This window comes from Syngnathus scovelli, chromosome 15 (assembly GCF_024217435.2).
Source record: "Syngnathus scovelli strain Florida chromosome 15, RoL_Ssco_1.2, whole genome shotgun sequence".
Taxonomy (NCBI): domain Eukaryota; kingdom Metazoa; phylum Chordata; class Actinopteri; order Syngnathiformes; family Syngnathidae; genus Syngnathus; species Syngnathus scovelli.
The window spans coordinates 1,877,962-1,896,971 of NC_090861.1; the positions used below are offsets into that span (position 1 = coordinate 1,877,962).

Here is a 19,010-nt window from a genome sequence, read left to right on the forward strand (position 1 = left end):
TTGAGTGTACGTGTGTTCCAATACTTTTGCATCGGAGGGAAATGCAATTTCCATTCACTCAAAGCTCAACTGTCAAACCGACAAAGATATAAATTGCCTGTCTGTCAGGTTGGGAGGTTAACCAAGCAACATCTGCTACCGTGACAGCTGCACAGCCCATAACACTCGGATTATGTCGAGTTATACGTCTAATAGTGCTAAACAGACTTGTGGTGGTGACACTCTAGACCAAGGTCGCATAGCTTCTTTCGGAGGGCCATTATGACTGTCAACTCTAATTCTAGTATGAAACCCTACTTTGAAACCCTAACTATAGCTTTAAACCCTACTTTGAAACCCTAACCCTAGATTTAGACTTCCCTCTAATCCTTCTGGTTTACGTAGCTTACTTCTGCAGCAGACTTGTAAAATGCTGTGCAGCAAATAGAACATTAGGAAAGGTTTGAAAAGCTCCTACAATATCAAATCCGACTCTTTGTTTTCTGTTTGACCTTGTTCAAGATGAACTGATTATATTGTAATGAGTTTGTCTGCTGGTTTGTTTGCAAGTGAGTGACTTCACTTATTTCTTCAATTGACAACAACTTGGGTCAACCAAGTGCATCCATGATTCTTTTTTTTTCATTCCATTTTTCATTGAGAAGGCAAAAAATCCTAATTCTACTCTTTCAGTGTGGCCAGTCACCACCAGCAGAACCTGATGACCGTTGCCAACCTGGGCGTGGTTTTCGGACCGACTCTTCTCCGTCCACAAGAAGAGACAGTGGCAGCCATCATGGACATCAAGTTCCAGAACATCGTGGTGGAGATCCTCATTGAGCACCACGAGAGGGTATGCACAATCTATATGTGTGCGATAAGATAAGTTCAGACAGAATTTCTAGGTAGGCTTCTGCACATTGCCAAATGCACTTAAGTGCAACTAATGCAACGGCACGGACTCTTTGTAGTCACGCTTGTCTTTAGCCGGCCTGTGTACAGGTGTCGCCACGGCAACAGCACAAATAACAAGCAGAAGATTAGATGGAGCAGCGCGCACGGATTCTGTTTGTCTAGCGAAGGACGCAAAACATCATGCACGCACACACACATTTGTCACGTTCATCCGCTAATTAATAATGAGCCTTTTAGCGAGCTGCTTTTGTTCCACTGACTGATTGTCAACACATCTCAATGTTCCTCGATGCAGATATTCAAAGACGCACCTGCTGGAGGTTTAAGCAACTCTCAACTCAACCAATCCAGAAGAAGAAGCACTGAGAGTAAAGCTCCGTCCTGTATTGAAAGACCTCTCACGCTCTTCCAGACACCAACACATTCCGTCAAAGGTGAGCTGGACGGCCAATGCAAATTTGACATTTCAATTTTGTACATTTTATCACTTGGCAATTTCACTTACTCATCCAATGTGCCTGCTAATCGTGTAGCTCCTGAGAATGAATGGTGCGACAGGCTTTCATAACAGTCCTTGATCGTTGAAGGTGAGAAGAGAAACAGCATCGTCAACGAGCCGCAGCAAGCCGTGTCATCCTCGGCCAACTGCAACAGCAGCGGTAGCAGCGGCGGCAGCAGCAGCAGCAGCAGTAGTGGCCAAAGTCTAACGCCCCGGCACAGCCTGATCAGCAACGACGGCGAGCAAGACACCAAGCACATCCGTCCCAGCTCACTGTGAGTGCCACAAAACACACATGGCGGTTGTGGGTGGGCAAGGAGATCTCACGAGGGTTCACAAAATAAAAAAAAACATCAATAAAGATGCATTGTGAGGAACGAGTGGAAATGTCAGGGAAACAAAATACTCAAAAGTTGATTATCTGGGCTAGCACCTATTTTTGGTGGTGGCCAGTGCCCCTATGGCCCCCCCCCCTAGATCCGCCTGTGCTGAGGTATATGTGGACGTAAACTGAATTATGTCAACATTGAACTGGCTCAGCTGTCTCTCACCCACACACTCCACTGGCGCCTTTATTGTCAAAACGTTTCTCCAAAAGAACAAATGGCGCGTGCACGTGCCGCTACTCGGCGAGCACAATGCAAGTAAAACTAAAATATCCATCTGTTGAAATGTTTATGATGATTCCAGTAGTTCTGGTATCCCTAAAGGATAGGGAATCAAAGAAAATTGATTGTAGCCTAAAGCCAGATCAAATATCTTGAGCTGACAGAAAATATGACAATAAAACTGTAAAGCTGAGAAGAGGAATTGGATTTAAAGATGATGTATTGTATTTTGTCTTGAAGACCTCCACTTTTTCTTCTGCGTAGCAAATCTATCTTCTTAACGTATGCTTTCCAACATCCCCGAACCATTAGCGCCTGTCGTGCCTCATTCTTACAATAACATGCCATTTAACGAGATGAGAGTCTTAATGCATTCCTTGTATGAACATGACGCTTCCAGAAAAGAAGTCGTGTACTAAAAGTCATTAAGTTGTCTCGGTGGAAAATGTCAAAAGTTTTGGAATAGATGAAAAAAATCAAGTTGAGTGGTACCTTGGCTTTTAAAAGTTCATTCTGTGAGCAAGCTTATTATTACATTTGCTCATTGGTTTGTAACCCAAAAAAGAAAATCTGAAAATTGATTTTCAAAAGCAGGGGTCCCCAACCCCCGGTCCTGTTCACTTGTGAGCTGCTCCATAAAACCATACAAGTACCTTCCATGGTATATAGTTCTGTAGTGTAGTGGTTAGTGCACTGGACTTTAATACCAGCGACCTGAGTTCAAATCCCAGTAGGTTCTAAAGTCTTTTATCATGGAAAACTTTGCATACGATACTGTTCGCTTGTGAGTTGCTCCATAAAAGCATACAAGTACCTTCCCTGGTATATGTGAGTTCCGTAGTGTAGTGGTTAGTGCACTGGACTTTAGCCCCCCAGCGACCTGAGTTCAAATCCCAGGAGGTTCCATAATATTTTATCATGGAAAAAGTTCTACTGTTCGCTTGTGAGATGATCCATAAAAGCATACATGTACCTTCCATGGTATATGTGAGTTCCGTAGTGTAGTGGTTAGTGCACTGGACTGTAACCCCCCCAGCGACCTGAGTTCAAATCCCAGGAGGTTCCAAAGTCTTTTGTCACGGAAAACTTTGCATACGATACGACTATGCTTGTGAACTGTTCCATAAAACCATACATGTAAGTCCTTTTTTTTTTAATGCACGTTTTCTCCAAGATAACGGCTAACTTTATTGCATGAAGGGATGCGCCGTTATGCAACAATGGGGAGATTATGCTTCTCTTTGGGTCATCTTGATTTTATAAGTTAAAGTCCCAATGGTCGTGAGCAGCAGGGGGGGGGGGGCCCCATTTCAACCCCTTACACTGAGTGCCAAGCAGGGAAGAAATGGGTACCATTGTTATAATGGTCACTGGTATGACCCGGCAGGGGTTTGAACCCACAACCTCCCAATCTCAGGGCGGACACTCTCCTCTTAGGCCACTGAGCTGGTAAACACTTGTATCGTAGTATAACACTTATAGTCGTTTTTAAATAACGTGTATACCTATATACGCCGTAATATTGTTATCCAATATATCTACTGCAATTTCACATTAGATTGCTGGTTTGAAATTTGCTTTTATTATTATTTTAATAAACATTAAAACCTGTTAAAACTTGTCTGGTGTTTTATTCCTTATTTTTATTTTTTTTGAGAATAAAAACAAAATTCTGACATTTGCTTAACTGCTTTATATGACGACATGTATGTGTTTTACGGGTGTGGCACTTTTCACGTTCACTTAAGCTTTTTCCCTAATGAAGTGGCCTGTGATTAGGTCCACCTCATGGACACTTCAATAGGTACACTACACGACGTAAAAAAATAAAAAGAATAAATAAATAAGTGTAGCGAATGATTCGGTGAACGGTTCTTTTGAACAAATATTTTGAGTGAACCGATTCTAAAGATTCAGTTCACTTAAAACTGGAATGCACATCACTGTATGCTTCATGAAAGCATACATGTACCTTCCATGGTATATAAGAGTTCTGTAGTGTAGTGGTTAGTGCACTGGACTTTAACCCCAGCGACCCGAGTTCAAATCCCAGTAGGTTCCATAATATTTTATCATGGAAAAAGTTCTACTGTTCGCTTGTGAGCTGATCCATAAAAGCATACATGTACCTTCCATGGTATATGTGAGTTCCGTAGTGTAGTGGTTAGTGCACTGGTCTATAAGCCCCCAGCGACCCGAGTTCAAATCCCAGGAGGTTCCAAAGTCTTTTGTCACGGAAAACTTTGCATACGATACTGTTCGCTTGTGAGCTGCTCCATAAAACCATACATGTACCTTCCATGGTATATAAGAGCTCTGTAGTGTAGTGGTTAGTGCACTGGACTTTAACCCCAGTGACCTGCGTTCAAATCCCAGTAGGTTCCATAATATTTTATCATTGAAAAAGTTCTACTGTTCGCTTGTGAGCTGATCCATAAAAGCATACATGTACCATCTATGGTATATGAGACTTCTGTAGTGTAGTGGTTAGTGCACTGGACTTTGACACCAGCGACCTGAGTTCAAATCCCAGTAGGTTCTAAAGTCTTTTATCATGGAAAACTTTGCATACAATACTGTTCGCTTGTGAACTGCTCCATAAAACCATACATGTACCTTCCATGGTACATAAGAGTTCTGTAGTGTAGTGGTTAGTGCACTGGACTTTAACCCCAGCGATCTGAGTTCAAATCCCAGCAGGTTCCATAATATTTTATCATGGGAAAAGTTCTACTGTTCGCTTGTGAGCTGATCGATAAAAGCATACATGTACCTTCCATGGTATATGAGAGTTCTGTAGTGTAGTGGTTAGTGCACTGGACTCTACCCCGCCAGCGACCTGAGTTGAAATCCTAGGAGGTTCCGAAGTCTTTTATCATGGCAAACTTTGCATACGATACTGTTCGCTTGTGAGCTGATCCATAAAAGCATACATGTACCCTCAAAGCAATGTGAGGGTTCTGTAGTGTAGTGGTTAGTCCACTGGACTTTAACCCCAGCTCCCCGAGTTCAAATCCCAGTAGATTCCAAAATATTTTGTCACTGTTCACTTGTGAGCTGCTCCATAAAAGCATACATGTACCTTCTATGTAACGTGAGTGTTCCGTAGTGTAGTGGTTAGTGCACTGAACTTCAACCCCATTGACCTGAGTTCAAATCCCAGTAGGCTGCAAAATGTTTTATCATGGAAACATTTGTATACTTTGTTTGCTTGTGAGCTGCTCCATAAAAGCATGCATGTACCTTCTATGTTTTTGTGAGTGTTCCGTAGTGTAGTGGTTAGTGCACTGGACTTTAACCCCAGTGACCCGAGTTCAAATCCCAGTAGGTTCCATAATATTTTATCATGGAAAAAGTTCTACTGTTCGCTTGTGAGCTGATCCATAAAAGCATACATGTACCTTCCATGGTATATGTGAGTTCCGTAGTGTAGTGGTTAGTGCACTGGACTGTAACCCCCCCCAGCGACCTGAGTTCAAATCCCAGGAGGTTCCAAAGTCTTTTGTCACGGAAAACTTTGCATACGATACTGTTCGCTTGTGAGCTGATCCATAAAACCATACATGTACCTTCCATGGTATATAAGAGCTCTGTAGTGTAGTGGTTAGTGCACTGGACTTTAACCCCACCGACCTGTGTTCAAATCTCAGTAGGATCCAAAATATTTTACCATGGAAAAAGTTCCTTACTGTTCGCTTGTGAGCTGATCCATAAAAGCATACTTGTACCCTCTAAGTAATGTGACGGTTCTGTAGTGTAGTGGTTAGTGCACTGGACTTTGACCCCATAGACCTGAGTTCAAATCCCTTTAGGTTCCAAAATATTTTATCATGGAAAAACTTCTACTGTTCGCTTGTGAGCTGATCCATAAAAGCATACATGTACCATCCATGGTATATAAGAGCTCTGTAGTGTAGTGGTTAGTGCACTGGACTTTAACCCCAGCGACCCGAGTTCAAATCCCAGTAGGTTCCAAAACATTTTATCATGGAAAGATTTGCACACATTGTTCACTTGTGAGCTGCTCCATAAAAGCACACATCTACCTTCTGTGTAATGTGAGTGTTCTGTAGTGTAGTGGTTAGTGCACTAGACTTTCACCCCAGCGACCTGAGTTCGAATCCCAGTGGGAACTCAAACATTTTATTTTTTTTATTTAGAGCTAGAGCTAGAGCTAGGGTTAGAGCTAGAGTTAGGGTTAGAGCTAGGGTTAGAGCTAGAGCTAGAGTTAGGGTTAGAGCTAGGGTTAGAGCTAGAGTTAGGGTTAGGGTTAGGGTTAGAGCTAGAGTTAGGGCTAGGGCTAGGATTAGGGTTAGGGTTAGAGTTAGAGCTAGAGTTAGGGTTAGGGTTAGAGCTAGGGTTAGAGCTAGAGCTAGGGTTAGAGCTAGGGTTAGAGCTAGGATTAGGGTTAGAGCTAGAGCTAGAGTTAGGGTTAGGGTTAGGGTTAGAGCTAGGGTTAGGGTTAGTGCTAGGGTTAGGGTTAGAGCTAGAGTTAGGGTTAGGGTTACAGCTAGGGTTACAGCTAGAGCTAGAGTTAGGGCTAGGGTTAGGGTTAGAGCTAGAGATAGGGTTACAGCTAGAGCTAGGGCTAGGGTTAGGGTTAGGGTTAGAGCTAGAACTAGAGTTAGGGTTACATCTAGAGCTAGAGTTAGGGCTAGGGTTAGAGCTAGGATTAGGGTTAGGGTTAGAGCTAGAGCTTGAGCTAGAGTTAGGGTTAGGGTTAGAGTTAGGGTTAGGGTTAGAGCTAGAGTTAGGGTTAGAGCTAGAGCTAGAGTTAAGGTTGGGGTTAGAGCTAGGGTCAGGGTTAGAGCTAGAGTTAGGGTTAGAGCTAGGGTTAGAGCTAGAGTTAGGGTTAGGGTTAGAGCTAGAGTTAGGGTTAGGGCTAGGATTAGGGTTAGGGTTAGAGCTAGAGTTAGGGTTAGGGTTAGAGCTAGAGTTAGGGTTAGAGTTAGAGCTAGAGCAAGAGCTAGAGCTAGAGTTAGGGTTAGAGCTAGGGTTAGGGTTAGAGCTAGAGCTAGAGTTAGGGTTAGGGTTAGAGCTAGAGTTAGGGCTAGGGTTAGAGTTACGGTTAGGGTTAGAGCTAGAGTTAGGGTTAGAGCTAGAGTTACGGTTAGGGTTAGAGCTAGAGTTAGAGTTAGGGTTAGAGCTAGAGCTAGAGTTAGGGTTAGAGCTAGGGTTAGAGTTAGGGTTAGGTTTAGGGTTAGAGCTAGAGTTAGGGCTAGGGTTAGGGCTAGGATTAGGGTTAGGGTTAGAGCTAGAGTTAGGGTTAAGGTTAGAGCTAGAGTTAGGGTTAGGGTTAGAGCTAGAGTTAGGGTTAGAGTTAGAGCTAGAGCAAGAGCTAGAGTTAGGGTTAGAGCTAGGGTTAGGGTTAGAGCTAGAGCTAGAGTTAGGGTTAGGGTTAGAGCTAGAGCTAGAGTTAGGGCTAGGGTTAGAGCTAGGATTAGGGCTAGAGCTAGAGTTAGGGTTAGAGCTAGGGTTAGGGTTAGGGTTAGAGTTACGGTTAGGGTTAGAGCTAGAGTTAGGGTTAGGGTTAGAGCTAGTGTTAGGGTTAGAGCTAGGGTTAGGTTTAGAGCTAGAGTTAGGGTTAGGGTTAGAGCTAGAGTTAGAGCTAGAGCTTGAGTTAGGGTTAGGGTTAGAGCTAGGGTTAGGGTTAGAGCTAGGGTTAGGGCTAGGGTTAGAGCTAGGATTAGGGTTAGGGTTAGAGCTAGGGTTAGGGTTAGAGCTAGAGTTAGGGTTAGTGTTAGACCTAGAGTTAGGGCTAGGGTTAGGGTTAGAGCTAGAGTTAGGGCTAGGGTTAGGGTTAGAGCTAGAATTATGGTTAGGGTTAGAGCTGGAGCTAGAGTTAGGGTTAGGGTTAGAGCTAGAGCTAGGGCTAGGGCTAGTGCTAAAGTTAGGGTTAGGGTTAGGGTTAGAGCTAGGATTAGGGTTAGAGCTAGAGCTTGAGTTAGGGTTAGGGTTAGAGCTAGAGTTAGGGTTAGAGCTAGAGGTAGGGTTAGAGCTAGAGTTGGGGTTAGGGTTAGAGATAGGGTTAGAGCTAGAGCTAGAGTTAGGGTTAGAGCTAGAGTTAGGGTTAGGGTTAGAGCTAGAGTTAGGGCTAGTGTTAGGGTTAGGGTTAGAGCTAGGGTTAGAGCTAGGGTTAGGGTTAGCTAGGGTTAGTGCTAGAGTTAGGGTTAGGGTTAGAGCTAGGGTTAGTGTTAGAGCTAGGATTAGGGTTAGGGTTAGAGCTAGAGCTAGAGCTAGAGTTAGGGTTAGGGTTAGAGCTAGAGTTAGGGTTAGAGCTAGGGTTAGGGTTAGAGCTAGAGCTAGGGTTAGGGCTAGAGTTAGGGTTAAGGTTAGGGTTAGAGCTTGATTTAGGGTTAGGGTTAGAGCTAGAGTTAGGGTTAGAGCTAGGATTAGGGTTAGGGTTAGAGCTAGGGTTAGGGTTAGAGCTAGGGTTAGGGTTAGAGCTAGAGCTAGAGTTAGGGTTAGGGTTAGAGCTAGAGTTAGGGTTAGGGTTAGAGCTAGAGCTAGGATTAGGGTTAGGGTTAGGGTTAAGGTTAAGATTAGAGCTAGAGCTAAAGTTAGGGTTAGGGTTAGAGCTAGAGCTAGGGTTAGGGTTAGAGCTAGAGCTAGGATTAGGGTTAGGGTTAAGGTTAAGGTTAGAGCTAGAGCTAGAGCTAAAGTTAGGGTTAGGGTTAGAGCTAGGGTTAGGGTTAGAGCTAGGATTAGGGTTAGGGTTAGAGCTAGAGTTATGGTTAGGGTTACAGCTAGAGGTAGGGTTAGAGCTAGAGTTAGGGTTAGGGTTAGAGATAGGGTTAGAGGTTAGGGTTAGAGCTAGAGCTAGAGTTAGGGTTAGGGTTAGGGTTAGAGCTAGAGTTAGGGTTAGAGCTAGAGTTAGGGTTAGGGTTAGAGCTAGGATTAGGGTTAGGGTTAGAGCTAGAGCTAGGGTTAGGGTTAAAGCTAGAGTTAGGGTTAGGGTTAGAGCTAGAGTTAGGGTTAGGGTTAGAGCTAGAGCTAGGGTTAGGGTTAGAGCTAGAGCTAGGGTTAGGGTTAGAGCTAGAGCTAGGATTAGGGTTAGGGTTAAGGTTAGAGCTAGAGCTAGAGCTAAAGTTAGGGTTAGGGTTAGGGTTAGAGCTAGGGTTAGGGTTAGAGCTAGGATTAGGGTTAGGGTTAGGGTTAGAGCTAGAGCTAGAGTTAGGGTTAGGGTTAGAGCTAGAGCTAGAGTTAGGGTTAGAGCTAGAGCTAGAGTTAGGGTTAGAGCTAGGGTTAGAGCTAGGGTTAGAGCTAGGGTTAGAGCTAGAGCTAGGGTTAGGGTTAAAGCTAGAGTTAGGGTTAGGGTTAGAGCTAGAGTTAGGGTTAGGGTTAGAGCTAGAGTTAGGGTTAGGGTTAGAGCTAGGGTTAGTGCTAGAGTTAGGGTTAGGGTTAGAGCTAGGGTTAGTGTTAGAGCTAGGATTAGGGTTAGGGCTAGAGCTAGAGTTAGGGTTAGAGCTGGAGTTAGGGTTAGAGCTAGGGTTAGGACTAGTGTTAGGGTTAGAGCTAGGGTTAGAGCTAGGGTTAGAGCTAGAGCTAGAGTTAGGGTTAGGGTTAGAGCTAGGGTTAGGGTTAGAGCTAGAGCTAGAGTTAGGGTTAGAGCTAGAGCTAGAGTTAGGGTTAGAGCTAGAGTTAGGGTGAGGGTTAGAGCTAGGGTTAGGGTTAGGGTTAGAGCTAGGATTAGGGTTAGGGTTAGAGCTAGAGCTAGGGTTAGGGTTAGAGCTAGAGCTAGGATTAGGGTTAGGGTTAAGGTTAGGGTTAGAGCTAGAGCTAAAGTTAGGGTTAGGGTTAGAGCTAGGGTTAGGGTTAGAGCTAGGATTAGGGTTAGGGTTAGGGTTAAGGTTAGGGTTAGAGTTAGGGTTAGGGTTAGAGCTAGAGTTAGGGTTAGAGCTAGGGTTAGAGCCAGAGCTAGAGTTAGGGTTAGAGCTAGGGTTAGGGTTAGGGTTAGAGCTAGAGTTAGGGTTAGAGCTAGAGCTAGAGTTAGGGTTAGAGCTAGAGTTAGGGTTAGGGTTAGAGCTAGGGTTAGGGTTAGAGCTAGAGTTAGGGTTGGGGTTAGAGCTAGGATTAGGGTTAGAGCTAGAGCTAGGGTTAGGGTTAGAGCTAGAGCTAGGGTTAGGGTTAGGGTTAGAGCTAGAGCTAGGATTAGGGTTAGGGTTATTGTTAAGGTTAGGGTTAGAGCTAAAGTTAGGGTTAGGGTTAGGGTTAGGGTTAGAGCTAGGGTTAGGGTTAGAGCTAGAGTTAGGGTTAGAGCTAGAGCTAGAGTTAGGGTTAGAGCTAGGGTTAGGGTTAGGGTTAGAGCTAGGATTAGGGTTAGGGTTAGAGCTAGGGTTAGGGTTAGAGCTAGGGTTAGAGCTAGAGTTAGGGTTAGAGCTAGGGTTAGGGTTAGGGTTAGAGCTAGAGCTCTAACCCTAACCTTAACCCTAACCCTAACCCTAATCCTAGCTCTAACCCTAACCCTAGCTCTAACCCTAACCCTAACTTTAGCTCTAGCTCTAACCCTAACCTTAACCCTAACCCTAATCCTAGCTCTAGCTCTAACCCTAGCTCTAGCTCTAACCCTAACCCTAACTCTAGCTCTAACCCTAACCCTAACTCTAGCTCTAGCTCTAACCCTAACTCTAGCTCTAGCTCTAGCTCGAACCCTAACCCTAACCCTAGCTCTAACCCTAACCCTAACCCTAACTCTAGCTCTAGCTCTAACCCTAACCCTAACCCTAACCCTAACTTTAGCTCTAGCTCTAACCCTAACCTTAACCCTAACCCTAATCCTAGCTCTAGCTCTAACCCTAGCTCTAGCTCTAACCCTAACCCTAACTCTAGCTCTAACCCTAACCCTAACTCTAGCTCTAGCTCTAACCCTAACTCTAGCTCTAGCTCGAACCCTAACCCTAACCCTAGCTCTAACCCTAACCCTAACTCTAGCTCTAGCTCTAACCCTAACCTTAACCCTAACCCTAACCCTAATCCTAGCTCTAACCCTAACCCTAGCTCTAACCCTAACCCTAACTTTAGCTCTAGCTCTAACCCTAGCTCTAACCCTAACTCTAGCTCTAACCCTAACCCTAACTCTAGCTCTAACCCTAACCTTAACCCTAACCCTAACCCTAATCCTAGCTCTAACCCTAACCCTAGCTCTAGCTCTAACCCTAACCCTAACCCTAGCTCTAGCTCTAGCTCTAGCTCTAACCCTAACCCTAATCCTAGCTCTAACCCTAACCCTAACTCTAGCTCTAACCCTAACCCTAGCTCTAACCCTAACCCTAACTCTAGCCCTAACCCTAACTCTAGCTCTAACCCTAACCCTAACCCTAACCCTAACCCTAACCCTAACCCTAGCTCTAACCCTAACTCTAGCTCTAGCTCTAACCATAGCTCTAACCCTAACCCTAGCTCTAACCCTAACCCTAATCCTAGCTCTAACCCTAACCCTAGCTCTAGCTCTAACCCTAACCCTAATCCTAGCTCTAACCCTAACCCTAACTCTAGCTCTAACCCTAACTCTAGCTCTAACCCTAACCCTAACTCTAGCCCTAGCTCTAACCCTAACCCTAACTCTAGCTCTAGCTCTAACCCTAACCCTAACTCTAGCTCTAGCTCTAGCTGTAACTCTAACCCTAACTCTAGCTCTAGCCCTAACCCTAACTCTAGCTCTAACCCTAACCCTAACTCTAGCTCTAGCTCTAACCCTAACCCTAATCCTAGCTCTAGCTCTAACCCTAACCCTAGCTCTAACCCTAACTCTAACCCTAGCTCTAGCTCTAACCCTAACCCTAACTCTAGCTCTACCTCTAGCTCTAACCCTAACCTTAATCCTAGCTCTAACCCTAACCCTAGCTCTAACCCTGACCCTAGCTCTAGCGCTAACCCTAGCTCTAACCCTAACCCCAACCCTAACTCTAGCTCTAACCCTAACCCTAACTCTAGCTCTAGCTCTAGCACTAACCCTAACCCTAACTCTAGCTCTAGCTCTAGCTCTAACCCTAGCTCTAACCCTAACTCTAGCTCTAACCCTAACCTTAGCTCTAGCTCTAACCCTAACCCTAATCCTAACTCTAACCCTAACCCTAGCTCTAACCCTAACCCTAGCTCTAACCCTAGCCCTAGCTCTAACCCTAACCCCAACCCCAACTCTAGCTCTAACCCTAACCCTAACTCTAGCTCTAGCTCTAGCACTAACCCTAACCCTAACCCTAACCCTAACTCTAGCTCTAGCTCTAGCTCTCACCCTAACCCTAGCTCTAACCCTAACTCTAACTCTAGCTCTAACACTAACCCTAGCTCTAGCTCTAACCCTAACCCTAACTCCAGCTCTAGCTCTAACCCTAACCCTAGCTCTAACCCTAACCCTAACTCTAGCTCTAACCCTAGCTCTAACCCCAACCCTAACTCTAGCTCTAACTCTAACCCTAACCCCAACTCTAGCTCTAACCCTAACTTTAGCTCTAGCTCTAACTCTAACCCTAATCCTAGCTCTAACCCTAGCCCTAACTCTAGCTCTAACCCTAGCCCTTACTCTAGCTCTAACCTTAACCCTAACTCTAGCTCTAGCTCTAACCCTAGCTCTAACCGTAACCCTAACTCTAGCTCTAACCCTAACTCTAGCTCTAACCCTAATCCTAGCTCTAACCCTAACCCAAGCCCTAACTCTAGCTCTAACCCTAACTCTAGCTCTAGCTCTAGCTCTAACCCTAACCCTAGCTCTAGCTCTAACCCTAACCCTAACCCTAACTCTAGCTCTAACTCTAGCTCTAGCTATAACCCTAATCCTAGCTCTAACCCTAACCCTAGCCCTAACTCTAGCTGTAGCTCTAGCTAACCCTAGCCCTAACCCTAGCTCTAACCCTAACTCTAGCTCTAGCTCTTGCTCTAGCTCTAACTCTAACCCTAACTCTAGCTCTAACCCTAACTCTAGCTCTAAACTTAACCCTAACTCTAGCTCTAGCTCTAACCCTAACCCTAACTCTAGCGCTAGCTCTAACCCTAACTCTAGCTCTAGCTCTAACCCTAGCTCTAGCTCTAAAAAATTTAAAAAAATTAAATATTTGAGTTCCTACTGGGATTCAAACTCAGGTCGCTGGGGTGAAAGTCCAGTGCACTAACCACTACACTACAGAACACTCACATTACACAGAAGGTACATGTGTGCTTTTATGGAGCAGCTCAAGTGAACAGTAATGCAAGTTTTTCCATGATAAAATATTTTGGTACCTACCAAGATTTGAACTCAGTTCACTGGTGTGAAAGTCCAGGGAACTAACCACTACACTACGGAACTCACACAGACCAGGGAAGTTACATGTATGCTTTTATGGAGCAGCTCACAAGCGAACTATCGTATGCAAAGTTTTCCATGATAAAAGACTTTAGAACCTAGTGGGATTTGAACTCAGGTTACTGGGGTTAAAGTCCAGTGCATTAACCACTACACTACAGAACTCACATATACCATGGAAGGTACATGTATGCTTTTATGGAGCTGCTCACAAGCGAATAGTATCGTATGCAACGTTTTCCATGATAAAAGACTTTGGAACCTTCTGGGATTTGAACTCAGGTCACTGGGGTTAAAGTCCAGTGCACTAACCACTATGCTACGGAACTCACATAGACCATGGAAGGTACATGTATGCTTTTATGGAGCAGCTCACAAGCGAAGAGTATCGTATGCAAAGTTTTCCATGATAAAAGACTTTGGAACCTCCTGGGATTTGAACTCAGGTCATCGGGGGGTTAAAGTCCAGTGCACTAACCACTACACTACAGAACTCACATAGACCATGGGAGGTACATGTATGCTTTTATAGAGCAGCTCACAAGCGAACAGTATCGTATGCAAAGTTTTCCGTGACAAAAGACTTCGGAACCTCCTGGGATTTGAACTCAGGTCGCTGGGGGGGTTACAGTCCAGTGCACTAACCACTACACTACGGAACTCACATATACCATGGAAGGTACATGTATGCTTTTATGGAGCAGCTCACAAGCGAACAGTAGACCTTTTTCCATGATAAAATATTATGGAACCTACTGGGATTTGAACTCTGGTCGCTGGGGTTAAAGTCCAGTGCACTAACCACATCACTACAGAACTCTTATATACCATGGAAGGTACATGGATGGTTTTATGGAGCAGCTCACAAGCGAACAGTATCGTATGCAAAGTTTTCCATGATAAAAGACTTTAGATCCTACTGGGATTTGAACTAGGGTCGCTGGGGTTGAAGTCCAGTGCACTAACCACTACACTACAGAACTCTCACATACCATGGATGGTACATGTATGCTTTTATGGATCAGCTCACAAGCGAACAGTAGAAGTTTTTCCTTGATAAAATATTTTGGAACCTAATGGGATTTGAACTCAGGTCTATGGGGTCAAAGTCCAGTGCACTAACCACTACACTACAGAACCGTCACATTACTTAGAGGGTACAAGTATGCTTTTATGGATCAGCTCACAAGCGAACAGTAAGGAACTTTTTCCATGGTAAAATATTTTGGATCCTACTGAGATTTGAACACAGGTCGGTGGGGTTAAAGTCCAGTGCACTAACCACTACACTACAGAGCTCTTATATACCATGGAAGGTACATGTATGGTTTTATGGATCAGCTCACAAGCGAACAGTATCGTATGCAAAGTTTTCCGTGACAAAAGACTTTGGAACCTCCTGGGATTTGAACTCAGGTCACTGGGGGGGTTACAGTCCAGTGCACTAACCACTACACTACGGAACTCACATATACCATGGAAGGTACATGTATGCTTTTATGGATCAGCTCACAAGCGAACAGTAGAACTTTTTCCATGATAAAATATTATGGAACCTACTGGGATTTGAACTCGGGTCACTGGGGTTAAAGTCCAGTGCACTAACCACTACACTACGGAACACTCACATTACATAGAAGGTACATGCATGCTTTTATGGAGCAGCTCACAAGCAAACAAAGTATACAAATGTTTCCATGATAAAACATTTTGCAGCCTACTGGGATTTGAACTCAGGTCAATGGGGTTGAAGTTCAGTGCACTAACCACTACACTACGGAACACTCACGTTACATAGAAGGTACATGTATGCTTTTATGGAGCAGCTCACAAGTGAACAGTGACAAAATATTTTGGAATCTACTGGGATTTGAACTCGGGGAGCTGGGGTTAAAGTCCAGTGGACTAACCACTACACTACAGAACCCTCACATTGCTTTGAGGGTACATGTATGCTTTTATGGATCAGCTCACAAGCGAACAGTATCGTATGCAAAGTTTGCCATGATAAAAGACTTCGGAACCTCCTAGGATTTCAACTCAGGTCGCTGGGGGGGTAGAGTCCAGTGCACTAACCACTACACTACAGAACTCTCATATACCATGGAAGGTACATGTATGCTTTTATGGATCAGCTCACAAGCGAACAGTAGAACTTTTTCCATGATAAAATATTATGGAACCTACTGGGATTTGAACTCCGGTCGCTGGGGTTAAAGTCCAGTGCACTAACCACTACACTACAGAACTCTTATATAACATGGAAGGTACATGTATGCTTTCATGAAGCATACAGTGATGTGCATTCCAGTTTTAAGTGAACTGAATCTTTAGAATCGGTTCACTCAAAATATTTGTTCAAAAGAACCGTTCACCGAATCATTCGCTACACTTATTTATTTATTCTTTTTATTTTTTTACGTCGTGTAGTGTACCTATTGAAGTGTCCATGAGGTGGACCTAATCACAGGCCACTTCATTAGGGAAAAAGCTTAAGTGAACGTGAAAAGTGCCACACCCGTAAAACACATACATGTCGTCATATAAAGCAGTTAAGCAAATGTCAGAATTTTGTTTTTATTCTCAAAAAAAATAAAAATAAGGAATAAAACACCAGACAAGTTTTAACAGGTTTTAATGTTTATTAAAATAATAATAAAAGCAAATTTCAAACCAGCAATCTAATGTGAAATTGCAGTAGATATATTGGATAACAATATTACGGCGTATATAGGTATACACGTTATTTAAAAACGACTATAAGTGTTATACTACGATACAAGTGTTTACCAGCTCAGTGGCCTAAGAGGAGAGTGTCCGCCCTGAGATTGGGAGGTTGTGGGTTCAAACCCCTGCCGGGTCATACCAGTGACCATTATAACAATGGTACCCATTTCTTCCCTGCTTGGCACTCAGTGTAAGGGGTTGAAATGGGGCCCCCCCCTGCTGCTCACGACCATTGGGACTTTAACTTATAAAATCAAGATGACCCAAAGAGAAGCATAATCTCCCCATTTTTGCATAACGGCGCATCCCTTCATGCAATAAAGTTAGCCGTTATCTTGGAGAAAACGTGCATTAAAAAAAAGTGGTGTTTCAGTGAGTGGTTCTTTCGTTCCTTGGCAAATGGTAAATCGACATTCTGGCTTACACAGTTCACGCCAGGAGGGAGACGCAACACGTTCACTGACTGGTCCGTTGACGCACGGGAAGGAAGGCAGTTCACCCATTGACTCGTTCGCGAACGGGAAAGTCACGATTCGTTCCCTCAATGATCCGTTCTCGCGATGAACTGGAAATGCAAATCACTCACACACTGACATGTTCACTCACAGATCCGTTCAGTCGGGCAACGGGAAATGCAATTCACGACTCGTTGGTGAACGGGAGGTGACGTCATTTTCTTCTTCGTTTTGTTTTACGGCGAGGTGGCACCAGCTTTATTGCGCATTACCGACACCTACTGGTTCAAGTCATATGAACTCTCTCGTTCACTGAAAGAAATTTGTTCTTTTGAACGAATCGTTCACTCACGAGCCAACACTAGTCCGTGACGCAAAAAAAGGTTGTTGACCACTTATCTATACTGCTCCATAAAACCATACACGTACCTTCCATACATTGCAGGCCACAGTTCCATAGTGTAGTGGTTAATACTCTGGACTCTCACCCCAGCAACTTGAGTTCAAATCCCAGCAGAACCTTAAATATTTTATTATGGAAAAAAATTGCAACAGTTGCTCGTGTGCTATCCCAGATAACCATGCACAACGGGTCCGTGGCGCAAAAAAGGTTGGGGACCACTGTGGCTGAACACAGCCACCAACAAAATGGAACTTCTCTCATTCTATGTGTGCTGTAATTTTCTAGTCATTGTTATTTTGTCTTTTTAGGTTGCACCCCAAAAACCGCAGCAGCATACCAGTCTGGTAAGGATAGAATTAGAAAGTCTCAAATGTTAAGATGATAAACCCTTGATATGTATAAATGATGTGACTAAAGCATCCTAATTTTCTGTGATCCTTCAGTGCTTTATCCTCCAGTCCAAACTCACCACGATCTCCATCATGGCCCATGTTCTCAGCACCGTCCAGTCCGCAGCCCGTTTCTTCGGCCTCCAGCGACTCCTCCCCGATCAGGTCGGTCATCATCGCATATTCACGCTGCTTCAACGACACACATGTTGAAAAGCAAATCCAAAAGTCTCAAATATTGGCACTTTTCTCTCGCAGCATTCCCGGCAAGCGAGCTCGGGCACTTTACGCCTGCAAAGCGGAGCACGACTCGGAGCTGTCCTTCATTGCTGGCACTATCTTTGACAATGGTGAGTCACATCTTTGTACTTTTCACTTGGAATCAAATCTTACTTTTGTTTGCTTTGTGTGCCATCTTGTGTAGTTCACACCTCCAGGGAGCCAGGCTGGCTGGAAGGGACATTGGATGGTCGAATAGGGCTGATTCCTCAGAACTATGTGGAATTTCTATAGCGCACCGAGTGAACTGGAGGACCACACTGGTCTGAGACGAGATCAAACTGGACTGCAAGCGCAGGGGAGGGGGGGACCAGACTTGATAATAGACACCAGTGGGAATTCACCTTTTCTTTTTTGGGAGTTGATGAGACGCATGCAGACTTTGGCGAGATCTCGGAATTGCACTGGAGGGAGCCGCTGCGGTTCCAGCTGTTATTGGATTAGTTTGGGTGGCTTCCCAAGTCCTTGCAAAGACGATGCGCTAATGAGCCTGGAATGTGTGTTTGTGTGTAAGTGAATGAACCGATTATATGTGAGCTTGTTTTTCCCCTTCTGTCTTCTTTTGAACGGCACTGACAGCTTATCAAGATCTTCCCGCAGATGTCAAATACAATTTGAAATGTCCTGTCACATTGGATTAGATTACAGACTCGCACACACTTCCTGCCAACAAGGTCAAGAAGATTTTTTAAAATGACTATTCTTTCCACAACCTGGATAATATTTGAGGCAGTCAGGTCCTCAGGCAGATGGGTGCAAAGTAATCTACCCCCCCCTCCCTCGGGCAGATGGGTGTGAGGTAACACTTACGCAAGTTCATCCCAAGGTCAGTTAATGTTCACCTCTTCTAGGCCGTGGGTAAAAAATGTGAACAATTTCAAAACAAGTGGTTTATAGTAATAGTTTTTTCATCCACTTCCAAATATGCACAATAATTTGTACAGTCACTCAGGGTGATTTTTAGCGAGCAAATTGCCAAGCTGCTGCTTTCCCAAATGTATACTTTTTCTGATTATCAGTCAAAGTTTCACAGAAAACTCTCCAAAAGGTAAACAATACTATAGATACAATTTAGAATGGAAAATATATTTGGTTCTTCCCCATGAACATTGTTGGCGTAGCTAGGATGGTTTCTTGGGAGTTTCAAAACAAAGCGTCAATGTGAAATGAGACTACTTTTATTTATGAGACGCTCTTGTAATCTGAAGTGAGGTGTTTAATTTTGTACAGATATAATTAACTTGCATATTGATATGATTTTTTTTTAGTTTGAAATTTTTATATTTGTGTTCCTAGCATACTAACTTAATTCTTCTATTCCAGCTTTGATGCTCAGATTTTCTTTTGTATCGTTCAAGTTTAATTAAAGCCTTAAAAAGTGATGGGATTTGAGGATTAAAAATTAATGTTGCAAGAGTTCTGGATTCTTTTTTTTTTCAATGTGTGAAATTTAAAATATTTAAATATTCACTCTT

At 43.9% G+C, this 19,010-nt stretch overlaps 1 protein-coding gene across 3 annotated transcripts in view; it reads left to right on the forward strand.

Moving 5' to 3' along the window:
- LOC125982461 (rho GTPase-activating protein 26) overlaps positions 1 to 18,951 on the forward strand; it is a 42,619-nt gene extending 23,668 nt beyond the window's left edge. For 2 of the 3 annotated variants that reach the window (XM_049743014.1, XM_049743015.1), the window contains 7 exons: positions 673 to 832; positions 1,190 to 1,328; positions 1,482 to 1,668; positions 17,176 to 17,211; positions 17,311 to 17,421; positions 17,515 to 17,606; positions 17,681 to 18,951. In XM_049743014.1, the coding sequence (XP_049598971.1) occupies positions 673 to 832; positions 1,190 to 1,328; positions 1,482 to 1,668; positions 17,176 to 17,211; positions 17,311 to 17,421; positions 17,515 to 17,606; positions 17,681 to 17,769 (814 nt within the window). In that variant the 3' untranslated portion in view covers positions 17,770 to 18,951. The remainder of the gene's footprint in view (positions 1 to 672; positions 833 to 1,189; positions 1,329 to 1,481; positions 1,669 to 17,175; positions 17,212 to 17,310; positions 17,422 to 17,514; positions 17,607 to 17,680) is intronic. The other variant, XR_007486398.1, reaches the window with a different exon arrangement.
- Positions 18,952 to 19,010: the final 59 nt, after the last annotated feature.